The 22,911-nt window shown below is 40.8% G+C and overlaps 2 protein-coding genes across 3 annotated transcripts in view; one reads left to right on the forward strand and one right to left on the reverse strand.

The window, feature by feature from the left end:
* Window positions 1–8,132: 8,132 nt before the first annotated feature.
* LOC127054895 (HORMA domain-containing protein 1-like) lies at window positions 8,133–22,807 on the forward strand (the record flags this gene model as incomplete). Its single annotated transcript, XM_050961274.1, has 11 exons — window positions 8,133–8,289; window positions 9,049–9,112; window positions 9,400–9,445; window positions 10,401–10,421; window positions 11,646–11,672; window positions 12,568–12,635; window positions 13,072–13,227; window positions 13,927–14,182; window positions 15,857–15,890; window positions 17,280–17,329; window positions 20,758–22,807. Coding segments are annotated over 11 exons (939 nt in total), but the record flags the coding sequence as incomplete, so codon positions are not given.
* The window catches only part of MMACHC (metabolism of cobalamin associated C), a 31,472-nt gene continuing 17,727 nt past the window's right edge, over window positions 9,167–22,911 (reverse strand). The window contains exon 6 of one of the 2 annotated variants that reach the window (XM_050961253.1): window positions 9,167–9,954. The gene's annotated coding sequence lies outside the window, so the exon portion shown is untranslated. Of the gene's footprint in view, window positions 9,955–17,338; window positions 19,013–22,911 lie in introns of those variants that run through there. The other variant, XM_050961255.1, reaches the window with a different exon arrangement.

Below are 22,911 nucleotides of genomic sequence, written 5' to 3' on the forward strand. Positions count from 1 at the left end.
GGGTCTTGTAGCCTGCACCAGTGCTCCTGCCAGCAGGGGGCTGCTGAGTGCCACACGCAGCACTAGAGTTGGTCTGCAGGTAGGTTGTCGGGAGGCCTCTGGGCAGTGAGCAGGGATGGGTTAGGAACTAGAGGTTTGCCAAAGTGCTGTAGTAGTCGTAATGCATAGCTATGGTATTGTCTCTTAGCACTTGGACTGTTGATGCCTGGAGTGGAGGTAGAAATGCTTTGCACGCTAGGCAGATGGCTCTGAGATGTAGGATGTTGATGTGGAGACAAACCTCCTGAAGGGATCATAGGCTCTTAGTTTTAAGGTGATCAGATGAGGCCCCATCTAAATTAAAAACAAAAATAAAATAAATATATAGAGATATACCTATCTCATAGAACTGGAAGGGACCCTGAAAGGTCATCAAGTCCAGCCCCCTGCATTCACAAGCAGGATCTTAGTGGGACTTGATAGGTGAAGGTGCAGAGAAGGGCAATCCATTGCACACCTCAGGTGGGGTTTTTTTCACCCGTTTAACAAGGAGAGGAATTCTTGACCATGACCAGCAGGTTCACATGGTGTCTGGTTAGCAGGGAAACTGATTTCACCCACTGATGCATAATGTAAGTGAAGTCTGGCAAACTACATCAGATAAGTGCATGGAGTCATGTGTCCTGGAAGCCTGAAACACTCTTTAACAATGTTCTTGGCCATGGCTCCTATAAACTCTACACTTTCAGGTGAAGTGCAGACTTTTCTCTGAGAAAAATGTAGCAAAGAGCTTTAAGGTTACTTGAATTGAGTTGGTCACTTGCTGGGCTGATCTTCTCTGCATCAACCAGTTGCTGAAATATGAGTAGACCTCATTCCCCTGTCTCCTTAAATGAGCTGTCATGACTGCTAAGCACTTGATGAAAACCCTATGTGCTGTGGTAAGGCCAAAGGGCAGCACCTACTAGTGGTAGTGAGATCTTCCAAACAGGAATTTGATGGATTTCCTTTGGGCTATATTAAAATAGGCATCTTGAAGATCAAGAGCCATGAACCAATCTTGAGGATCTAACAAAGGAATTATGGAGGCTGAAATCACCATCTTGAACTTGAAATGAAGGATAAACTTGTTGAAATGCTAAAGGTCCAGAATAGGCTGATAAAATAATGGAAACAAAAAACCCTGAACTCTGACAAACTTATCCACTATTCTGAGGTGTAGGAGAGTCCAGATCGTGCTTCAACAGCTGCTCACAGAAGGGGGTTCCTCCTTGAGGAGGGATGGGTAGTAGGAAGGGCCTTGAACTAAAGACAATACCCCTTTTTGATAATCTCTAGAACCCCTTGAAATGTGGTCCATCTAGTGTAGTGTTCCCACAAAGGGGTAGTGTAGCAGCCATGATGCCACAAGGAATGTTGTGGGGGAGGGATATAGGGGAGTCCTGAGATTGCATTCTCAATAAGCTGTAGAGGGAGACAAGCCCAGGATTGTTGAACCTGCAGATCCACCAGAGTCTGCAGCATCTGTTTGTTGCCTGAAAAGTCCCATTATGTCTTGATACATCTCTCTCTCCTCTCTACCCTTCTCCGGGCTGTCCCCAATGTTCATCCTCTAGGCCCTGTGCTCATGGTCTACAGCACTGGCTTGCAGGATCTCATTGAAAATGTCATCCTAAGTCCTCTTCTTTTTCCCCCTTATCAGGGTCAGGTGTTCCACTGGTGTGGAGGGGCAAACCCTCAGGGCTGCAATAGCAGCAGCTTCAGCTAAAACATAGACAGGTACCATTGTCACTATATTCACTATGTAATACTTAAGATAAAGAATTCATTTCCCTTGCTCCTCTAAAATTTTAAGCATTACATGCTCATTCTCACTTCTGCTGAGGATTGCTTTTGCACAGCACTAGACATTGAATATGGTCTGGTGGGGGTTAGGACAATGAGGGAATTGCTTCATTTGCATGAAACTAGTAGCATAGGGCATTAACACTGAACAATAGTACCATTTTTCACAGGTTGTGGTGATTTTAGCTGATATCTTATTCCTTCTGGTAACAAAGGCAAAGAGCACAGTTGCTGATGGCATCCCAAAGCCTCCCAGACCCCATATGCTGCTAGCCTGTGTATTGCAATGGTGTCTGCTGAAGTTATCTCTGATTGTTATAGGAAACTGTCCTACCACAGGGGAAGAAATAAGGCAGCCATCCCTAGAAACCTTTGGCAGAGGATTTCCAGGAAAGTTTTATCAAGATCTTTCAGGAGGATTCAACAGACATCCCACTGTACATAAACAAACTGCTATGCATGGCACATGTACACCCCCGTCCCCCCGCCACACACTACCTAACTCAAGGGGACTGAAAAGCAATACCAACATTACCTCTCTTGGTTGTACCACTGCCTCTTCTAGCATGAGTAAATTAATGAAAAGTCAAATACTGTCCTGCTTTTGTGGGGGAGGGGATCCTGTAATGGAAAACTTGTGTACACTTACATGAGGTTCCTTCTCCTGCATTGACTGGTGGAATTGGCTGGACAGCAGTGGAGTCAAAAAGAAGTCTAGGTTCACTCACAGTTGGATCCCCCAGTTGGCTGTCCCCCTGTCCTCCTCTTCCCTGATCACCTCCTCGGTCTTGCTCTTCAGGGCAGGGGCATGTGACTTGGGTTCCCTGAAGGTATCCATGGTGGTGTGCAGGATGGTGATGGTGTCTCCGCTGACCATGGCATGGAGCTCATTGTAAAAGTGGCAGGCCTGCAGCTTGGCACTGGCTCAGTTGTTGGCCTTCTGGTATTCCTGCCACAGCTCCTTGGCTTTCACATGGCAATGCTGTTGTAGTCATTCTACATCTGCTGAGCAATCAACATGTTGATGTTTCTATGGCTGGTTCAGAGCTGTTCCTGCACAGCCTTTTCTCCCCACAGGATCAGGATGTCCAATCTCTCTTGTTTACTCCAAGATGGAGTGCACCTGGAGCTTGTAGCCAGCATGGTCAGCTGGGCAGTTGCATTCAACAGTGGAGAGCTGCTAGGTATGCTGACCAAGCTGGGCAATCAGGAAAAGGAATTTTAAAAACTCGTGGGGCTTTAAAGAGGGAGGGGATTCGTGTTCCAGTCTCTGCGATCCCTGGGCAGTGGAGTTCACAGTGGTGAGTGGTCACTGTGGGGCATTGTGAAACAGCTACTGCAGGACCGTTAGGGTCAACATAGATAACATGGCATCTAGACACCACGTATGTTTTATGTGAATGCTTGTGACAGAGTGTTCATGACTTTTATTTTTTTGTAAATGGCTTAATGGTATAAAGAAAATTAATCATTAATCCATTCCAGTGTTTAGGGGCATATGTATCTTCACATTTATTTTAATTCAGTAAATGAGGCTCTCATAGCTTTAGCTGGGTTAGCAAGAAATTTAAATTGGGCTAATCTGCTTGAAATCAGGAATGTATGAAATATACACATGAGATATTGATCTGTTCTGTAGAAACATAGTACCAAAGGCAACTAGTGCAACTCCTGTGGAAGTTAAAATAAGTTGTGCCTACTTAGATCAGGGCTGCATTTGGCCAAGAACTGTTAAAGAAATAAATATGTAAACCTAAAGGAAGTTCTCCCAAAGATATTGAATGTTTCTATGTATGTGACTTAAGGACCTGATCCTACAATCAGAACATGTGTACCCTTACATTTACATAGAATCTCAGTGAAATCAATGAGACTTGTGCCAATTTATGGTTTTGTGTGTACACCCTTCATAAAGGCCCACTCTTGCACACCGTCCCATGTGCCCTGTTGCTTCTGTTAGTTACTATAGAATAGGGAGACCAGATGTCCAGATTTTATAGGGACAGTCCTGATATTTGGAGCTTTTTCTTATATAGGCACCATTGCCCATTTTTGCGGATGCTTGTCCACCGGCTAGTACGCGGGCACACTTGGATGCCCCAGCAGGCGCCATGGCACCCATGGGCACCACGTTGGGGACCCCTGTTATACACGATACACTGTAATATAAGCACACTATTTCTATTCAAATTATTTTATAATTAGATGGTAAAAATAGGGAAGTCAGCAATTTTTCAATAACAGTGCAGTGACACGTTTGTATTGTTATGTCTGATTTTGTAAACAAGTTGTTTTTAAGTGAGGTGAAACATTGGGGGGGGGGTAAGCAAGACACATCAGACTCCTGGGTGGGACACAGTCCTCTGTAAAGGCTGAGAACCAGTATTCTAGGGGGCAGATGCGGGAGAAGGGCTTTAGGGGTGCACTGCACGGGGGGGAGGCCTCTACGGCTCCCCCCTTCCCCCTTGGAGCGGAAGAGCCTCACTCTGACCCCGGCCAGCTCTGCCTGTGCTAATTAAGAGATTTATTTTTAATTAATTTTGGTTGCAAGTCTCGTGGGTTTGCTTGTTTTTTCTCTTCCTTGACGGGAAATTGCAGGAGTCTCGTGGCACGGGCGGCAGCCAGGCTGCGGGGGACGCTCCCCTCACGTTGCGAGGGCGGGAGAAGAACCTCTGCTTCTTCCCGCGCTTTCGCTGCGGCGCGAGCCGCTCTCAGCCCCGGCCGGCAGCAGTTAAAGAGCCGTTGGAAGCGGCTCGGGGGCGCGCGCCTTGCAGCGCCTGGGGAAAGGGAGGGTGGCGCGCGCGCGCGCCTGCCGCGCTGCTGACGCTTAGGGCTCCCCAGAGTCTCTCTGGGGGCGTAACGTTTGCAGATCACCGCCCTGAGGGCACGTGGCAGGGGTGTGCCCAGTTCCAGCTCGCTGATTATCAGGAGACCGTGTAGCACTCCCGGGCTCCCCGTTTAAAAGCGTCTTGCAAACGGCTCCTCACAGCGAGCGTGTGTCTGCCTGGCAATGAGGCATTTAGAAAAGGTCACGTGGGATTGTAGTTTAATTTGGCCTGTGTCACGTTTCACTCAGATGCTCAGACATTGGTAACCTCAGTTATAACTTTACATCTCCCCCCCCCCATTAACTCGGGTGAATTTCCCAGTATTTGGGGGGCCAGGATTTAATTCGGTTTAACTCTGGATTTAGAGATGTAGACGGCACTGATTCCCACATGAAAGCTATTGTTTCTTTGCGATATATGTTCTCATACTGCCCTTATCATCACTGTAATATCTGAGCACCTTCCAGTACTTACCTGTGGTTCTTTCATCCTTGCCCCAGGGGGAGAATTGCATGCACAGTGCAGTGATTTGTTTTCATAGGGTTGTTGGGGTTTTTTAAGTGTCCATGCTGCTTTGTGTGAAGAGAAGTTAGGCTAAAGAAATACGCCTGGCACTTGGGAGTGGATGGTGGCGAAGTTTATGTTGGTCCTTAGTTCCTGTGGAAGTTTGTTCCACTGCCGGGGGTCTGGCCCCTATGAAAGCACAGACATGCCTTTTACCCGTATGGTAAAAAGTTCCTTTGTACCTGAGGAGCAGCATTGTTTTCCACAATTTTCCCCTGAAGCTTTAGGTGATCTTTTAGCTATGCTGGGCTGAGGCCACTGAGCGGAATGCCTTTAAAATAAGGACTGAAACCTTGAACTTGACTTGATAATGTATGGTAAGAGAGTATAGACTCTATACTATAGAGCGTGAAGGACAGTTTAAAAGTCTAAATAACCCCCCATACAAGCCTTTAAAGAAACCCCAAATGCCACATAGACACTGCTTTTTTTACCCACACTGTGGACCAGGCATCACTTCGTTGAAATAGTTCTTTAAAACTTTTCTCTTGTCAACAGATGTTTTAATACTGTGCCTCACCTATCTTAATGGACCAGGTATTAACTACTCAAAAAGTTAAAAAAAAAAAAAAAAACCCAATGCAGCACAAAATTTGGTGTAGATTTGAGGTTTCTCTAAAGGCTTGTATAAAGTGTTCAGTTTCCCAAGATGAATAGTTTGAAATATATAAGACAAAAAAGACTTCCATACTTCTCTCATGTTTTATGGGTAGTACAAAATTAAACACAGTAAAAAAAAGACAAAAAACAGAAAAACAACCATTTGTCACTGCACTTGATCCTTTGCATCGCTGTTGCTAAAAAAAGGGAACAAAGTGCATCCTGAATTAGATTTTCAGAGAATGTGGGATTTCAAGCATCGAATAAGGAATGTTCCATAAAATAAATGATGTGGAACTCCTTGTCAGAGGATGTTGTGAAGGCCAAGACTATAACAGAGTTCAAAAAATAACTAGATACATTTATGGAAGATAGGTCCATCAATGGCTATTAACCAGGATGGGCAGGGATGGTGTCCCTAGCCTCTTTTTGCCAGAAGCTGGGAATGGGCAACAAGGGATGGATCACTTGATGATTATCTGTTCTGTTCATTCCTTCTGGGGCACCTGGCATTGGCTGCTGTTGGAAGACAGGATACTGGGCTAGATAGACCTTTGGTCTGATCCAGTATGGCCGTTCTTATGGTGGTCTCCCCGTTTCCTCCACCCCCCAAAAAATTGAGTTAAAATTAATTAAATCCTTTCCTCCTAATGTTGGCCATAGAGAAATTTAGTTTTTTGTATAGGGGGGCTTAACTAACTGATCAAATTTACTCCAGAGTCTGATTAGCAATTAACAGACAAAAATCTCTCCTATACATAACTCTATTTGTAATCTATAACTTTTTATACATAAAATATGTGTACTGGCCATCAACAAGTTTAGGCTTGAAATTAGATGAAGGTTTTCTAACCATCAAAGGAGTGAAGTTCTGGAACAGCCTTTCAAGGGGAGCGGTTGGGGGAAAAAACCTAACTGGCTTCAAAACTGAGCTTGATAAGTTTATGGAGGGGATGGTATGATGACACTTCCTACACTGGCATGTCACCGATCAGTGACTGGTAGCAGCAAATATCTCCAATGGCTAGTGATGGGACACTAGATGGGGAGTGCTCCGTGTCACTACAGATAATTCTTTCCCAGGTGTCTGGCTGCTGGGTCTTGCCCATATGCTAAGGGTCTAACTGATCACCGTATTTGAGGTCGGGAAGGAATTTTCCCCCAGATCCGACTGGCAGAGACCCTGGGGGGCTTCGCCTTCCTTTGCAGCATGGGGTCACTTGTAGGTTTAAAACAGTGTAAATGGTGGATTCTCTGTAATTTGAGGTCTTTAAATCATGATTTGAGGACTTCAGTAACTCAGCCAGAGATTAGAGGTCTATTACAGAAGTGGATGGGTGAGATTGTGTGGCCTGCAATGTGCAGGAGGTCAGACTATATGATCATGGTAGTCCCTTCTGACCTTAAAGTCTATAGGTAAACAATATTTTCCTTATTTGACATTAGGTTCCATATTTTTACATTGTCCTACAGTAATGGCTTTAATATGTAATTATCCGCTGATTACTGGTTTTGGGTATATTGTTAATCTTGGTACCTAGTTACTTACTGGAAGCAATATCAAAATCTTGAATTGATTAAAAAAAGAGATGAGTGATTTTTGTTATAGTTGACAAATTAACAAATTACAATATATAATATTGTAACATATATATCTATATATATATATCTATATGTTTAGACACCGTAATAGCATATTTGCGAATGGCTACAATACAGAAATTCAGACCAGCCAGGAAACAAGACACTTGTGGGATAAGAACTAAATTTATGTGTTTGTATCAAATGAATTATTGTGAGAATTAATTGAACTACATTGTGCCCAATTCACCCATCTTTGGCAGTGTGTGAAACTAATGTGTCTGTTTACAGTATGGTAAAATCACATGAGAGCATAATGCTTGCCAATTGGTATTCAGAAGAACAGCCATACTGGGTCAGACCAAAGGTTCATCTAACCCAGTATCCTGTCTTCCGACAGTGGCCAATGCCAGGTGCTTCAGAGGGAATGAACTGAACTGGTCATTATCAAGTGATCCATCCCCTGTTGCTCTTTCCCACAGTTCAAAAGCATTCAGATCTGGGGTTGCATTTAAGCCCAGTATGGATCCAGATCTGTCTCTGAATTTCTCTACAATTCCCTTGATGTTCATACCGAGGTTTAGTTCAGATCCATCTCTAATTTCACCATTGTGACATAGTAGTAATACACTATCTCTGTGGTTTAACTTAATTTGAACTCTATATTAATTAATTAAATAACATTTTTCATGTGCCAAGATACATATCTATTGCAATTAATGTTACTGTTTTTGTTTTCAAAATCAGTGGGCTACCTTATTTCCCAGACAGATAAAAACACATCAGCAATCTCTGGTTATGGTGAAGAGAATAATGGCTGTTGCAGTATCAGGTATTACTTACTTACGTGGAATTTTCCCTGAAGATGCATACAGCACCCATTATTTAGAAGGTACAAAGATAATGATTTCTAAATCTTGTTTTTTGTGTGTTTGCATATGTTTCTCTAATTTGCATGCCTCTTGTAAAACTGATTTTAATCAGTGGTACTTATTTTAAATATTTATTTCTTCAAAATATCTTGTATGGTATAATCAGGAGAAGAAATATAAGTATATATGTATGTTATCTACTCATTATAATTACCATGGTATATGAGCTTCTATGTAACCGGCTTACTATTTTACTAAATAATGTGTTTCACAGTATTAAAAAATATTATCTAAATATGGCATGCAAAAATAAAATATTGAATGGTTTAAATATCAGCATGTAACTTTTGTAAATTATAAAATATAATATTTCATTCCTCTCTAAGGCAGAATGCCACTGGAAATGAAATAAATTTATGAGTATTCACCTATCATGAATATTTTAGTGAAATTGGCTGTTTAGTGGTTAATTTGTGTCCCTGTTCCCAAGGTCTCCTCTACATATAGTTTTGCACTGATTTAATTAAATTAACATAGCCTCCTAGAGTGGACTCAGTTATATTAATATCATTGGATTTTTATATGTATGGATTGTTCTGATAATATCAACATTAACAGCTCCACACTAGGGGGTTACACCAATTTAACTAAAGTGAGTTTATAATGACTTGATTGGAGCGGATGTAAAAGTAGGGGGAAATAATTCTTCCACATATTATGTTTTTCATCTATTTCTCTCATTATAAATGAAGAATATTTCTCTTCTATTTTTGCAGCAGATTTGTGTGTTAAAGTTTTGCGAGAAGACAGCATCTATCCAAGAGTATCCAAAATTGTTAAATGGTATGTACACAGTTAAACAGCACATCATATTTCCTTTTTATACACGTGTTAACATATTTATTAAATAAAATTTTCAACATTTTTCCACCTGTAGTCTCACCTTTCTAAATTTAGTATATACACTATTTTAAACTAAATGACTTGCTGTCCAAACAGTTTAGTTTATTTTTTATAAAACAAGTTTATGGGGGAAAACAATCTTTAGCAAGGGCTTTGGATCAGGCTCACTGTTATATTAGGAATGTGCTCATTTTCATCTAAACATTTAAAACTATTTCCTCCTCCAGGATGAAAGCATGCTTTGAGGCACTAGAAAAAAAAATATGTAAGTCAGTCTTAGTTTTAGCTGTGGGGTTTTCTTGGTGGTGGTGTGGGGCATGCTGGTGCTGAAAAGCTATTACAAATTTTCTTAGTGTATACACACTCTGAAGTCTCAACCATAACTGCCAATGCACCAGGGAATGGCAGGGCATGAAGTGAGGTATAGTGACCAATTCCTGGGTGAAGACAGGCCCTTTTTTGGCTACAGTCAAGTAGGTAAATCATATCCTCAGATCAGTGGAGAGTCCCATGTAGTGGAAGTGGTGGAAAATCTTTGGATGGGGCAAGATTCGAGAGAGAAAAGCAGAAGGTGCACATCCATTGTGTGGAAGAGAGCTAAATTCAGTTCTGTGAGGATCTGCACACAAGCACACTAGGAGAAGGTTGCAGTAGGGCCAAGGGGGATTATGGGAGGGTCTATACAGGGCTGGGTTTGCTTCAGAACAATTCCTGTGTGCCGCACCCACACAGAACAGAGGAATTTGTCCGGTTCTTCTGCTGGCCAGTGTGCTGCTGCCACCCTGGATTTGAAATGAAGTGTTCATTATTATAAAAACAAAACAAAAAAATCACTACATTATAAAAGAGGATTTTTCCACTTTAACAAATTCTCCAAATAGGTCACCAGGTTAAAAATTTGCTTTATTCCCCTAACTACTGCTCTATCCCCCACTCCTCTCTATTCAGAATGCCTTTAAGTTTTTGCAATACATGCAGCATGCCCAACGAATCAATACATTAAAATTATCGAACAGTGTAAATACATCAGAGACTGAGAAATTATGCACTTCAGTTAGAAAATAATCTGTTTATAAAAATCCCATTGCCTCCTTGCATTTACAGTAATACCATTCATCATCATAATGGGCATGTAAAGGTTATTTTAAAATTATTGTTCTTTATCTCTACTTACATTTAAAAACTGTGTAGTTACCTTTAAGTTGCATTTCTTTTCTTTTTTTAATAGCTGCAAATGATGATTCTCGGAGTAAGTATGTATATATATGTCTACAGCATGTTATGATTTTATTATTGTTTTCTGTAGTTTGTGCTTTTATTGTAAAAGTTTAACTTTTGCTTTTTAATTTGGATCAGGAAGCAACAGTCAAAAAATATTGCAACTAGATGTTTCTCTTACTCTTCTACTTTCTTTAAATCCAGTTTCAAAGTATTATACAAAAATATAGTTCATAAAACAGTTCACTTAGGTGAAAACCTGTAAAATCAATCCACTTAAAATAATAGAAGTTTGAGGCAATATGTTCATGGGCCGTATCCCACTCCTGTTTATTTTAATGGCCGGAGTATCAGGTTCTATCTGTTTAACAGGTTTCTACCATATCAGAAAGATAGTGAGGAGAGACCCTGTTTGGTTATTGTTATGTAAGGACTCAGTATAGTTTTCACTTTCTCTGTTACTGTTTTTTACTGCAAAATCTCTTAAAGGGAAGTTATACATTTGTATAATATATACTACTGCAGATAATTTTAATCACTACTTTTAGTTGATTATCCTGTTTTTTAATGTAACTAGGCATTACAGTAACAACAGGAATGGTGTGAAATTAGAATGTGGAGGCTGGGAGGGGAAATGTCTACGATGTGAAAAAAATGTGAAAACCACTGTGCTTTAACAAATTTTCCATTATGTGGCTCTTTCTTGACATCAGACTTTCCCCCTGCTCTACTATGACTGCAAAATAAATTGCTTTCAGCTTAATATAGTTAGTTATTTATGCAATGTATGAAATAAAAGTGAGAACCTGCTAGCACAATGTATTCAAGCCAATGATAATCATGTTACTGGCATGCTTCTATTTCCTCTAAGATGTGCCAATATGTAGAGCTTTGTGCCATTGTCTTTGTGGGAGCAACCTATTAAGTTTTCCTGACCTCCGGTGAGAGTTTTTTCTACAAAGTGGAGGTTGGATCAAAGAATAGATGCTAATATAAAGGCATACTGTGCTGCCAGATCAGAATTTCTATGCTTGAAAGATTAGAGCCACATGTACAAATCACTTAGATAAATTAATTTATCAACCCAGTAGAGCTGCTGGAGACTCAAAAGTGTATGTATATATTTTATTGATTTTTTATATCAGTATCAACAAAATTATGATTAAATATTAAAATTAAATAAAAATGAAGAACAAAAATGTGTTTTTGTGCTCCCCTGCTCCTTAAAATGCTGTATCCTCTTAATGTCCTGCAGGTGCAGAAGGACACAGCTAACCCAAGTGTAAGGCTCTATGAATATATGAATCTAGTTAAATAACAGTAAAACCAGAGTGACATGTTACTTACACTAACAATACAATACAAATAGATTATATTAGTGCTTACTAGTGTAGTTAAGATTGTAGTGGTGGGGGAAAAATACACTGTCATCTAGTCCATTCACCTGCCAATGCAGGATTGTGCCTTGCAGTATATTTTTTAGATCTTTGTCCAGTAAATTTTTAATTGTCTCAAGTAACATAGCTTCAACCATTTACTTTGAAATATTAAGTGATCCTCATCAATTTGCTTATGCAGCTAGTTTTATGAATCAAGAATTTGCTATGAAATAAAGTAATCTTATTTTAACATTGATTTTTAAAAAGTCTAGACTGTAAAAAGTTCTGTTCAACTAATTTAAAATTTTTAATGTTTTAAATTAGAAAAATAAACCTATTGACTGCTGCTTAAGCTTTACATTACACTAAAGCAAGGGTAGGCAACCTATGGCACGGGTGCCGAAGGCGGCACATGAGCTGATTTTCAGTGGCACTCACACTGCCTGGGTCTTGGCCACTGATCTGGGGTGCTCTGCATTTTATTTAATTTTAAATGAAGCTTCTTAAACATTTTTAAAACCTTATTTACTTTACATACAACAATAGTTTAGTTATATATTATAGACTTATAGAAACAGACCTTCTAAAAATGTTAAAATGTATGACCGGCACGCGAAACCTTAAATTAGAGTGAATAAATGAAGACTCGGCACACCACTTCTGAAAGGTTGCCGACCCCTGCACTAAAGGTACCTTATAAGGGTTAGCAAATGCTCCTTGATCATAACTGACACTACTATGAAGGAATCATGTCTCCCTTTTGTAATTAGTATCTTTTGTATTTTTGTTCATATTTAGAAAACGATAGAATCTTATCAATTTAAATTCAGATATACATCAAAGGAACCACAGATGGATGTATTCAGGTGAATAGCTATAGAATTAATTCTATGAAAGACAAATAAAACATTAAAAAAGGAAAATAACATCTTAAGATGTGATTCACTGAACAATTAATCTGTGCTTTTTCAGCAGCATTTGTGCACACAAATTGAACGTATTTTTTAAAGTGATTTGTAAGAAAGATTTGAGCACAAATGTTAGAATGATACCAATATTCCATACTGTTTACCTACAGCATACACTGTAAACTTATTTAGTTCTCCTTTCTAAAGTTATCACAAGTGACAAAATGTTTTGATTTCACCAGTTCAAGGAAGACTGAAACACCTGACTTCTTGCAAATAGTGATCTTCTGTATAAAATATGTATATGTATTCTAAAATGTTTTACTTTAACCTGTATATAAAGAATTTTAAATTTCAGATAAATCCTTACAACTCCTTACTTATTTTTCCCCAGCAATAAGAAAACTAATTTAACAAATGATGCAACAGAAGACATAAAGAGGACCTGTCTTCTTCTAATTCATAACCTCTATTTTATGATGGAAAATATTGTTTCTCTTCCTAATGATGTCTCTCTCACTAGGAAGCTATTTTATTATGCAGATGGCAAGTATTGAGATTGATTTGTAAAACTTTATTTAAATAAACAAAAATCTGAATAGAATGGAACACATATATTTTACACAAAAAGAGAAAAAAGACAAAAAATAAAGTAAAATTAACATGACGTACCAGTTATCACTTTGCCTATATCTTACATTGCTTTCTCTCACCTTTTGTCTCTCGTGTATTTATATTGTAAATACAGTACTTCCATGCAGGGACCAGCTCTATCTGTGTTTGCACAGTGCCAACAGAAGGATATGCCAATTCCAGCTGGGGCCTCTAGGCACTACTGTATTACAAATAAATAATAAGTATGATATGAAAAGCAGAACTCTCTCTAATAAAATTAGTTTTTATTTTTCCTTGAGGTATCAGAGAGTGAGTATTCAGGCGTGGAAATGATCTTCAATTTTTATCATCATAGATCTTCATACTCCACATTTTGTCCTTAGTTACTTAACATGTACTTAAAGTAAACATCTGATCAGTCTCCATAATGCCACAATAAAATGACAACTAAATTGTAAATATTTGAAAACCATAGGTTTTTTAAAATACGTACCTGTTTCCTATTGGTGTTTAAAGGAATTAAGGACTCATGTTCATACAAATAGAATTGCCCACATTTAGAAATGAGCCACTATTACTACTATTAATTATAACAATGATGAATTATTATTAATGTAGTGCATTTATGAGCAAGAGGATTCTCTCAGGTGTGTGTTTGTTTGTTTTTAATAGTGACCCCTCCAGAATACCAGCCTCCTGGCTTTAAAGAGGGAGAGTCAGAGTTTATCTTATTCAAAGGCATTCCTGTGCATGTGAAGGTGGGAGAAATAGAAACATCTTTCCATATGTTAAAGCTGAAGATTCTTAAAACAGAGGAGAGGATAGAGTCAATGGATATACCTGGTATCCTGAAAGAATGTCGCGAAGATGCAGAAAGAGAAAAGGAACAGGTATAAATACCTAGCAAAAATTCATGTTCCTTTTTTTCATCACTATAATTTCCTGCACCCTGAACTCCCTGCCCCAGGTCAGAACCCCCTCCCTCACTCTAGCTCCCTCCCAGACTGCACACCCCCATCCATACCCCAACTCCATGCCCCAAGTAGGAATCCCCTCCCATACCCAACAAACTCCCTCCCAGTGCCCGAACCCCCTCCTGCATACCAACCCCAAGCCCCCTCCCAGAGCACACACCCCACATCCCCTCACACACTCCAACCTCCTGCCCCAGTCCTGAGCCCCATCCTGCACTCCAAACCCCTCATTTCCAGCCCCACCCCAGAGCCCACACTGCCAGCTGGAGCCCTCATCCCCTCCCACACCCCAATCCCCTGCCCCAGCCCAGTGAAAGTGAGTGAGGATGGGGGAGAGTGAGCGACAGAGGAAGGGGGGCTGGAGTGGGTGGAGGCAGGGCCTCGGAGAAGAGGCGGGGCCGTGGGGCCAGGCAAGGGTGTTCTGTTTTGTGCAATTAGAAAGTTGGCAATCCCAGGTAGATATACAGTACACAACAGCCAGTACTGCACATCACAACTGTAGGCCAGATTCCTCTTTACAATGAGGTGCCTTTACAGTACTCTGGCAGTATAAAGGTTTACTCCTACTTTGAGGCCTGTTCACACTGCCAGAGTAGCATGAAGAGGCCTTAATGTAAAAGAGAATATGGCCTTGAGTCTCCTAGAGGATTTTATGTCCAATATATAAGTAGACTAGCCTGATATAAGCACAATGATGAGGGTAATATAAATAATTAGATACTGTATATAGAATTATTCACCTTAAAAGTTTAAACTACTTCATTGTTTTACCTTTAATGCCATTTTTCACCTGTACTTTTAATACAACATTTCTGGCTCATTTCTTGTTACAAATACATTTCACCCCAACTACTAAATCTGCATAAAAAACTTTTATTATATCATTTGTGCCTTTTTTTCTTTATGATGTGTAAAGAAAGCCAGAATTTTTTTACACATTTAAAAAAGGTTTGTTGTGTTTCTAACCTCAGAAATGTCAAGCCTTATCTTTTTTGTTTTTGCTGGAGGACTACTCAGAGGTCTCAGCCATCTATAGTGAGCTTTCTCAGCTCTTAACTGAAGGAGCAGGGATGCTTAATTTAAATACACAGATTTTTTTCTCTCAAACATTTATAGGGTATTTAAGTTAAATAGGTATTAGCAAATACAAAACAAAAAAGTTTTAAATTGCTTCCTCTCCCTCCTTCAGCTAAATGGGTTTCATACTCTCAACATAGTGATGTCAGCTCCTATTGGACTTCTTAGGTTCATACCATGTATAACAGGGATTCTCAAACTGGGGGTTGGGACCCCTCGGGGGTGGCGAGGTTATTACATGGGGGGGGTCGCAAGCTGTCAACCTCCACCTCACACCCCGCTTTGCCTCCAGCATTTATAATGGTGTTAAATATATTTAAAAGTGTTTTTAATTTATAAGGGGAGGTCACGTTCAGAGGCTTGCTGTGTGAAAGGGGTCACCAGTAAAAAGTTTGAGAGCCACTAATGTATAATAGGTTTCAAATTACAAGGTATGGTGATATCTGTTTTAATCCTGGTTCGTGTCAATTTTGCATTTTAATAAAAGTCTATTTGGACTTGTTTCCTTTAAAGAGGCGGGACACTTTAGGAGAATACATTAATACAGGTAGGCTCCATGTTCTTTGTTTAGATCTAAATACATGTATTTACAATTTGCACAATGCATTTAAGTATTTATCAATTACATTTTTAATCTCTGTACTACATTTGAATGTACAGTCAAGATTTGTAATGGTGTTTATTTTACATTTTAAAAGGCATTTCTTCTTTCTCTCCTGTTTTAAGATTACACTAGCTTTTAGCTGATATTTAGATTTAAAGCCTGCTCTTGCTCCCTTTGAAGTCAATGAGAGTTTTGCTGTTTATTTCAATGGGAGCAGACTAGAACCATATGTAATTTTTGGCATCATTTATTTTACCTTTATGGCTGTGACCGATCTTCATGTAAACATCATACACACAAGCTACTGACAATGTAAATCCATCATTACTACTGAGTCTTTGCTGGACACAGTTTTACCATATTTACAGTTTGAATATAAGCTTGTGTCTTATTTTAATTTTTCATTGATTCTTATATTTTCACATCAAATGATACAATTTGAATAAATGTGTAATGATGCCATTAGAAAAAAAAATATAGCAAATAGTGCCCCTTTCACCAGTGGATAGAGCACCCATATGAAGGAGAAACAGTAGTGGTAGTGATGTGAAGCAACAGGTCAAACTCATACACGGTTGTTAGAGAACGCCATGAGATGCTTCAGCACCAATGGAGAAGACCACTTTTTCCTATCTTTCGCCACTCAAGAATTCATGGCACCTGTATTCTGAGTATTTTAATATACGTAGTCCAAAGGGAAGCATAATCTGAATATTAAACCAGGAAATCATAATTATGATGTAATAAAGAACTGCTGTCTTGCTGATAATGAAGATGTCATTTTTAAATATAGAACAAAAAGAATGATCTTAAAACTGATGCAGAATCAAAAATAAAGACCTTTCAACCACTAGGTCACCATCACAAATTATATATCATTCCATTTGCCTGTTTAGAAAAATCCTGGTGAAGTCTTCTTGATTGAAAGGACTTGCTAAATTCAGTATTTATTTTTAATATCAGAGCATTTAACATAGGGAAAAAAAGGTCTTGTATGTAGGGCACAGGATTGGGAGTCAGGAGACCTGATTTCTGTTTCTTGCTCTGCGACAAATTTAATATGTGAGCTTAATCATTTTATCTCTGTGTCTGAGTTTATTCACATGTAAAATGGGGATAATATACCTACCTACCTCACAGGACTAAGGGTAGCAATATAAAAATTGTTTAAAAGTGCTGAAGTACTAGTGATGAGCATAATGTCCATGAATATAAACACATACAAATAATTTTTATAAAAATCTTCTAAACAGCAGAACTTTTAGTGTACAAAGTAGAATAAAATTTCACTAGGGTAAAAGATAAATGTATTTTTATAAATGTCTTTTTTAGAATATGAACCACCGAGATCTGAAGAGGAATTTGTTGATAAATACCACAAGGTATGTTCATAGTCTATTTAGAGCCAAATTCTGGTGTCCCCATACAAGCCAAAGCACAAACACTCTGGGTAATCAAACATGCTGTAAAGTATGCAGTCATAATAGCACAGTCATCCCACTGCAAGAGAATGGGTTGTCAACACGGGGCTTGCTTATTATGCTGTAAGGTGTGGTTTGCTGCTACTTCTTAAAGGCCCAGTGTATGCATAATACACAGTGCTGGCTTATACCTGATAGGGTACTCTCTCACTGGACTGGACTTTAGGCCAAACCTGATTCTTGTAATTGAAACTTCACTCATTATGGGCATGCAATAATGGTGTACATAAGCCTACCATTTTCCTGTCAAGATTTCCTATGGCCATGTATATCAGAGGCTACTGGGGGGGACGGGAATTAGTGAGACTTGAGTGGTCATATAGTTTGACTGCCTGACCCCCCTCTTCCCTTGGGCACCAGCATAGAATTTAGCCTTTACTGTTTTCTAGTCATTATGAAATCAGTTGTATAGTAAAAACTGAGCAGAATAATCCTATTTGTCTGATATTTGTATTCTTTTGTAACTTCATTTCTATCACTTATGTTATATCATCAAGGCTTCTAACTGAGAGCATTGTGCCCTGAAGGGACACAGTGCAAACTCCTGCAGGACTCTGGCTTGGCTGGATTTGCTGCAGGGAGCCACAGAGAGAGACAGGGATCACTGGTGCTAAAGGACCAGTCTCAGGAGTCAGAGGCCACAGGCCTGCCCTTCTGCAACTGTGTGGGTCCTTGCATCCACTCCTGGCCCACTAAAGGGGTCACTCCCAGGAGACTGGTTACAGGCTGGGGCATCAACCATACCCCATGACACATGGGTAGAAGTCCTTCCTGCAATCTCCTTAGTGCTCCCTCCTGCTCCAGCCCTGTCCCCAGCCCAGCTGCTGAGTTGTCAGAAGTCAGCCTTTCAGCTGCCTTCCACAGTTCCAGTACTTGGGCAATCCTCCCTCTGCTGGATCCAAAGCTTTTAGAGCCCTTTATGCCACCGTGGCCCTTTTTCCCCAGTGTAAAGGGGCTGGAGTGGGAGCGACGATCTAATCCTAAGAATATGTTAGCTTTTGTTGTAAAGTTTGTGTTGTCACTTTCAGTTCCAAATGCCCTGTATGCAGTACTGCCTCTCCCACAAGTTCAAAAATCATGGGTCAGACACCAAAAAAATCATGGGTCAGACACCAAAAAAATCACGAGATCATCCCCAAAATAAGGACATTTAGAACAAGGTTATGCTGTGGTTTTTGACTGCCTTTTGATTTTTGAACACAGCCTGTCACTCACAAGAGGCTCCAGAGGCTCTTCATCTCCTTCTCAAGCTTGGTGTGATAGAGATGAAGAGAGGAGGGGGTAAAACACAGAACAGACTGATCTATTGTTCACAGCACGGAAGGAGGCCTAGAGAGACAGGCCTCCCTGAGTTGCTGGGGTCTGTCCGCTCCCCACTCCCTCCTATAAGAGTGGTGTTACCAGCTCACTCTCCACTCCTCAAAAAGTTCTTGGTTGCTTCTTGTAATTGTTCTGATTGGAGGCTCTTCCCCAGAGGCTGAAAAGTGGACAAGGCAGCCAGTCAGAGGGGATTTTTCCTCAGACTGGACAGAAATTCCCAAGCTTTTCCAGGCGTGGCTCCAGCCCCAGTCAAAACTCACAGCGCTGTGAATGGAAATAGATTATGCTGGTCTCCACAGACGTTTCTTAAAGATTTCATGAAGGAATCACTTTAATAACTGAGCACGGAAGTTGTATACAAAATTACCATTAATAAATTACATGATTTGTGCATGTAACTTCTGTGCCTTCGAAAATTTACTTCTATAAATCATAAATCTTTCAAGTGAATACATGCTTTTTGAATTTAAGCAAGTTACAATAAGGTGGTAAAACTGAAGACAATTGAAATCAATGTACTTACCAAATCCCCTAAAGAGTGTTTTCTGCTGTTCCCATATAGCAGTAAACTCTATGCCTTCTGGAACCACTCTTTCTCTGTGTGATGTATGCAAGCTTCGCTGCTGGACAAAGTTGGATTCCTGCTGCCCCTCCTGTATTTGGGTCTCCCACATGGGAAAAAACACTCACTCCTGCCATGTTGTGCTAAAAGAGGGGTCGGCAACCTCTGGCACGTGGCTCGCCAGGGTAAGCACCCTGGTGGTCCAGGCCAGTTTGTTTACCTGCCATGTCGGCAGGTTTGGCTGATCGTGGCTCCCACTGGCTGCAGTTCCCCATCCCAGGCCAATGGGGGCGGCAGGAAGCGGCGCGGGCAAGGGATGTGCTGGCCGTGGCTTTCTGCTGCCCCCATTGGCCTGGGACGGGGAACCACGGCCAGTGGGAGCCACGATCGGCCGAACCTGCCGACGCGGCAGGTAAACAGAACGGCCTGGCCCACCAGGGTGCTTACCCTGGCGAGCCGCGTGCCAGAGGTTGCCAATCCCTGTGCTAAAAGCATATCTATTCTCCTAGGTTGTTATTTTAAAATATATATAGAAAATTTCTTCATGCTGTAAAATTTCAGCACGCTTTAAAGGACTGACTCCTGCAAAACCCAATCATGTAAGAACTCACTGTGACTTCAGCAAGAGTATTTGCGAGAGAGTAAAGGTTGCAGGATTAGGGCTGGCTTTCGCTGGAGTTAATGGCAGAACTTGCTTTGATTTAAAAGGAAGCAGATTTGGAACCATAGTCTGTAAAGTCAGCTATCAGTCACATTATTCTTAATGCTACTCTTTGCATGGGGCGGGACAAATAAAGTATTCATAAGTGCCATGAAATCTGTTAACAACCAAACACAGAAGTCCTCACTCCATGTTTGCTCAAACTCCCTTTGAAGTCAGTGAACATTTTCCAGGATTTAGCGCATGTTTAATAGCCAACAAAGTTTCTGGCGACCATAATAAGGAGTCCACTTATATAATATTGTAAACAAGAAAAAATATGTTTCTGGCAAAGGGTGACAAGCCAGTCAAAACTACCATGTGGATCCAGACTCTGGTCCCATGATCCCTTGGTCCAGCACTGTAGAAAGAGAGTGCTCAGCCCCTACAGACAGCAATTGCCTCAAGTGAACACTTTTGGCTGACACACAATGGCACCTATGGTATAGAGCCATTTTCACTCAGAGGGAGGATTGCTGCAACAAGGAGGAGTAAGGAAGTGGAGAATAGGGAGTTCTCCAGGAAATCTCTAGCCCCCTTGTCTATATCCATAAAATAAGGGCCTACTCTTCCACAATTGAAGTCAGTGGCAAAACTCTGGTTGAGTTCAGTGGGAGAAAGATTAGGCCCTCAGTTATCTTCTTCCATATTTCTTGGTGCTCATCTTATAACAGGCACCTGTCTAATCAATAGTTGCCACCATTTAGTCAATCCTTATAATAAAAACCTGCATTTTTCCCCTTTAAGGTCAATGATGAAGCTACAAGAAAGAGGAAGATATCAAAGAAGAAAAAGAAGAATAAATAAGGAATGTATGCATGTGCAAGCACTTTGAATTCAGCTAAGCCCACAAGAAGTATTTTGGTTGCTTGAAATATACTGAAGAGATTTTTATTTTCAAACTGAAGAAGGAACTTTAGTTCAAGCAGCTGTTTTTAAATCTTTTCAGTCTCAAATTCTAATATACCCAGACTGTTTTTAAAAGGGAAAAAGTAACTTATTTTATTGAACATTTATAAATAAAAGGTGTTAACGAAAAAAATAATTTGTCTACAAAATACAATGACCGAACAGCTAGGCTTGGTGTTTTTCATTACTGAATTTTAAGTTCTTCTATTAATTTGACATTTGAAATCAGCTAAATACATTTTCATGGTGGTATCCCAGAATCCAAAAATGATTCATTCCTCACCTTGCCCCAACAGGTCAGACTCCGCCCTACAGGTCTTAAAGTTTCACAGTAGGGGTTCCCTTTAATCTCCTAGATATATTAAACTTTTATTTACTCCTGTAAAATTGTCTTGGTGTTGTACCTCCATCTAGCAGGAAGGGAAAGTGACCACCAGCAACAGTGAGGCTCTGTAAGTTGGTTATTAAAGGGCATAAAAGATACAATCCAATTCTCTTTGAAGTCAACCAGAGTTGAATGGAGTAATTCATGATTAGAGAACTGTGTCAGTCTCCTCTAGAGCTCCATGGAATTGGATGAGTGCCATAAGCACAAGGAGCATGCACTCTGATGCAGCTCTCTTAGTCAGGTTTCTGATATGCTAGAACATTGAAGGGACAATTCCTGAAAGATGGAGAGCATTTGCCAATCCTACTGAAATCAAAGGGAGTTCTAGGTTCTCAGCACTTCCAAGCATTTATTCCTATGCTGTAATCAAAGCATCAAGACAGATATAACAAAGATGAACAGGATTAGCTTTAGCAAATTAGAATTCCAATAATTATTGATCAGATTTGCAAGACTCCAGCATTACAGCTGAGCTACTGAAGAAAAGTTACCAACTATCAATGATATCTTGCTGGGTACTAGAGGCTTTCATGGATTATTATTAACTCTAAATTATTACAAGATCTAAAAAAAATTAAATCCTCCTGTGGTGCGCACTGACATGTTAGTTTCTTGTTATACAAGTGATCTGGTCAGGTACTAACAAATAAAGTAGATTTACCCCTTGCAGTGGTCCCTCAGGCTCAAGTTCAGAGGGAGGCCACTCTGCGTTGCTGCGTCCAGCAAACAAACAGCCTACGGCTCTGGCGCTCTGGCAGGCAGAGCGCAGAGCAGGCTTTTGCCTAGGCCTCTCGGCTAAGACAGCCAGCAAACAAACAGTCCACAGGGCTCAGGCCCTCAGGCAGGATGGAACACCAAACAGTTTCTCGCCTGTCGTCTTAAACCAGGCAGACAGCAGACAAACGCAGGCCTCTTGGCCTAAGGTGAGGGGAGGTAGCCACCCCAGGGGTGGGGTGGCTGCAGGGGCATGGTGGACCCAGGTCCTCCCTACTCCACCAGGTCCTGGCCCAGGACCCTAACAGTGACGGTGTGTTCCGCCCCACTGGATCAGCGGGGATCCACCCAAAACACACTGATAGGGGTTCAGGCAACACCACAACAAAACTACAGTCTCGTGTCCCAGGACACCTTCCCACTCTCCCCTCGTGGTGTACCCGTCATCTTCCATCTCCATGGGGTACTCTGCTATTGGCAGTCCTGGGAGCTCTTCGGTGCCCTGGTCACCTGGTGGCTCTGGCAGCTCAGGTAGGTCCTCAGTGCAGCAGGGGCCCTCCTGAGGCTCCAGCCCCAGCAGTGGGCAGGAAGTGTTTGTCTCCTCCGGCGGCTCCAGCCCAACTGAGCTGCAGGACCCGCCTTTTATACTTCCCATCACACCCCTTTGCTTCTGATGGGAGGTGGGGCTGGGCTGGCTTCACCCACCAGGGGAGTGTAGTGCTCCCTTGGGTTCAGAGGGAGGCCATTCTACCTCACTATACTCCTGAACCAACTGTTTTGTTTTTTTTAACACTCTGACTGTGCCTGTTGTCATACCTTGCCTGATCCCAACTCCTACTTTCTCTCATTCAGAAACTATTTGCTTCTATGTCTCGGGTGTAAATATTTTC

This window comes from Gopherus flavomarginatus, chromosome 7, assembly GCF_025201925.1.
Source record: "Gopherus flavomarginatus isolate rGopFla2 chromosome 7, rGopFla2.mat.asm, whole genome shotgun sequence".
Classification (NCBI taxonomy): Eukaryota; Metazoa; Chordata; order Testudines; family Testudinidae; genus Gopherus; species Gopherus flavomarginatus.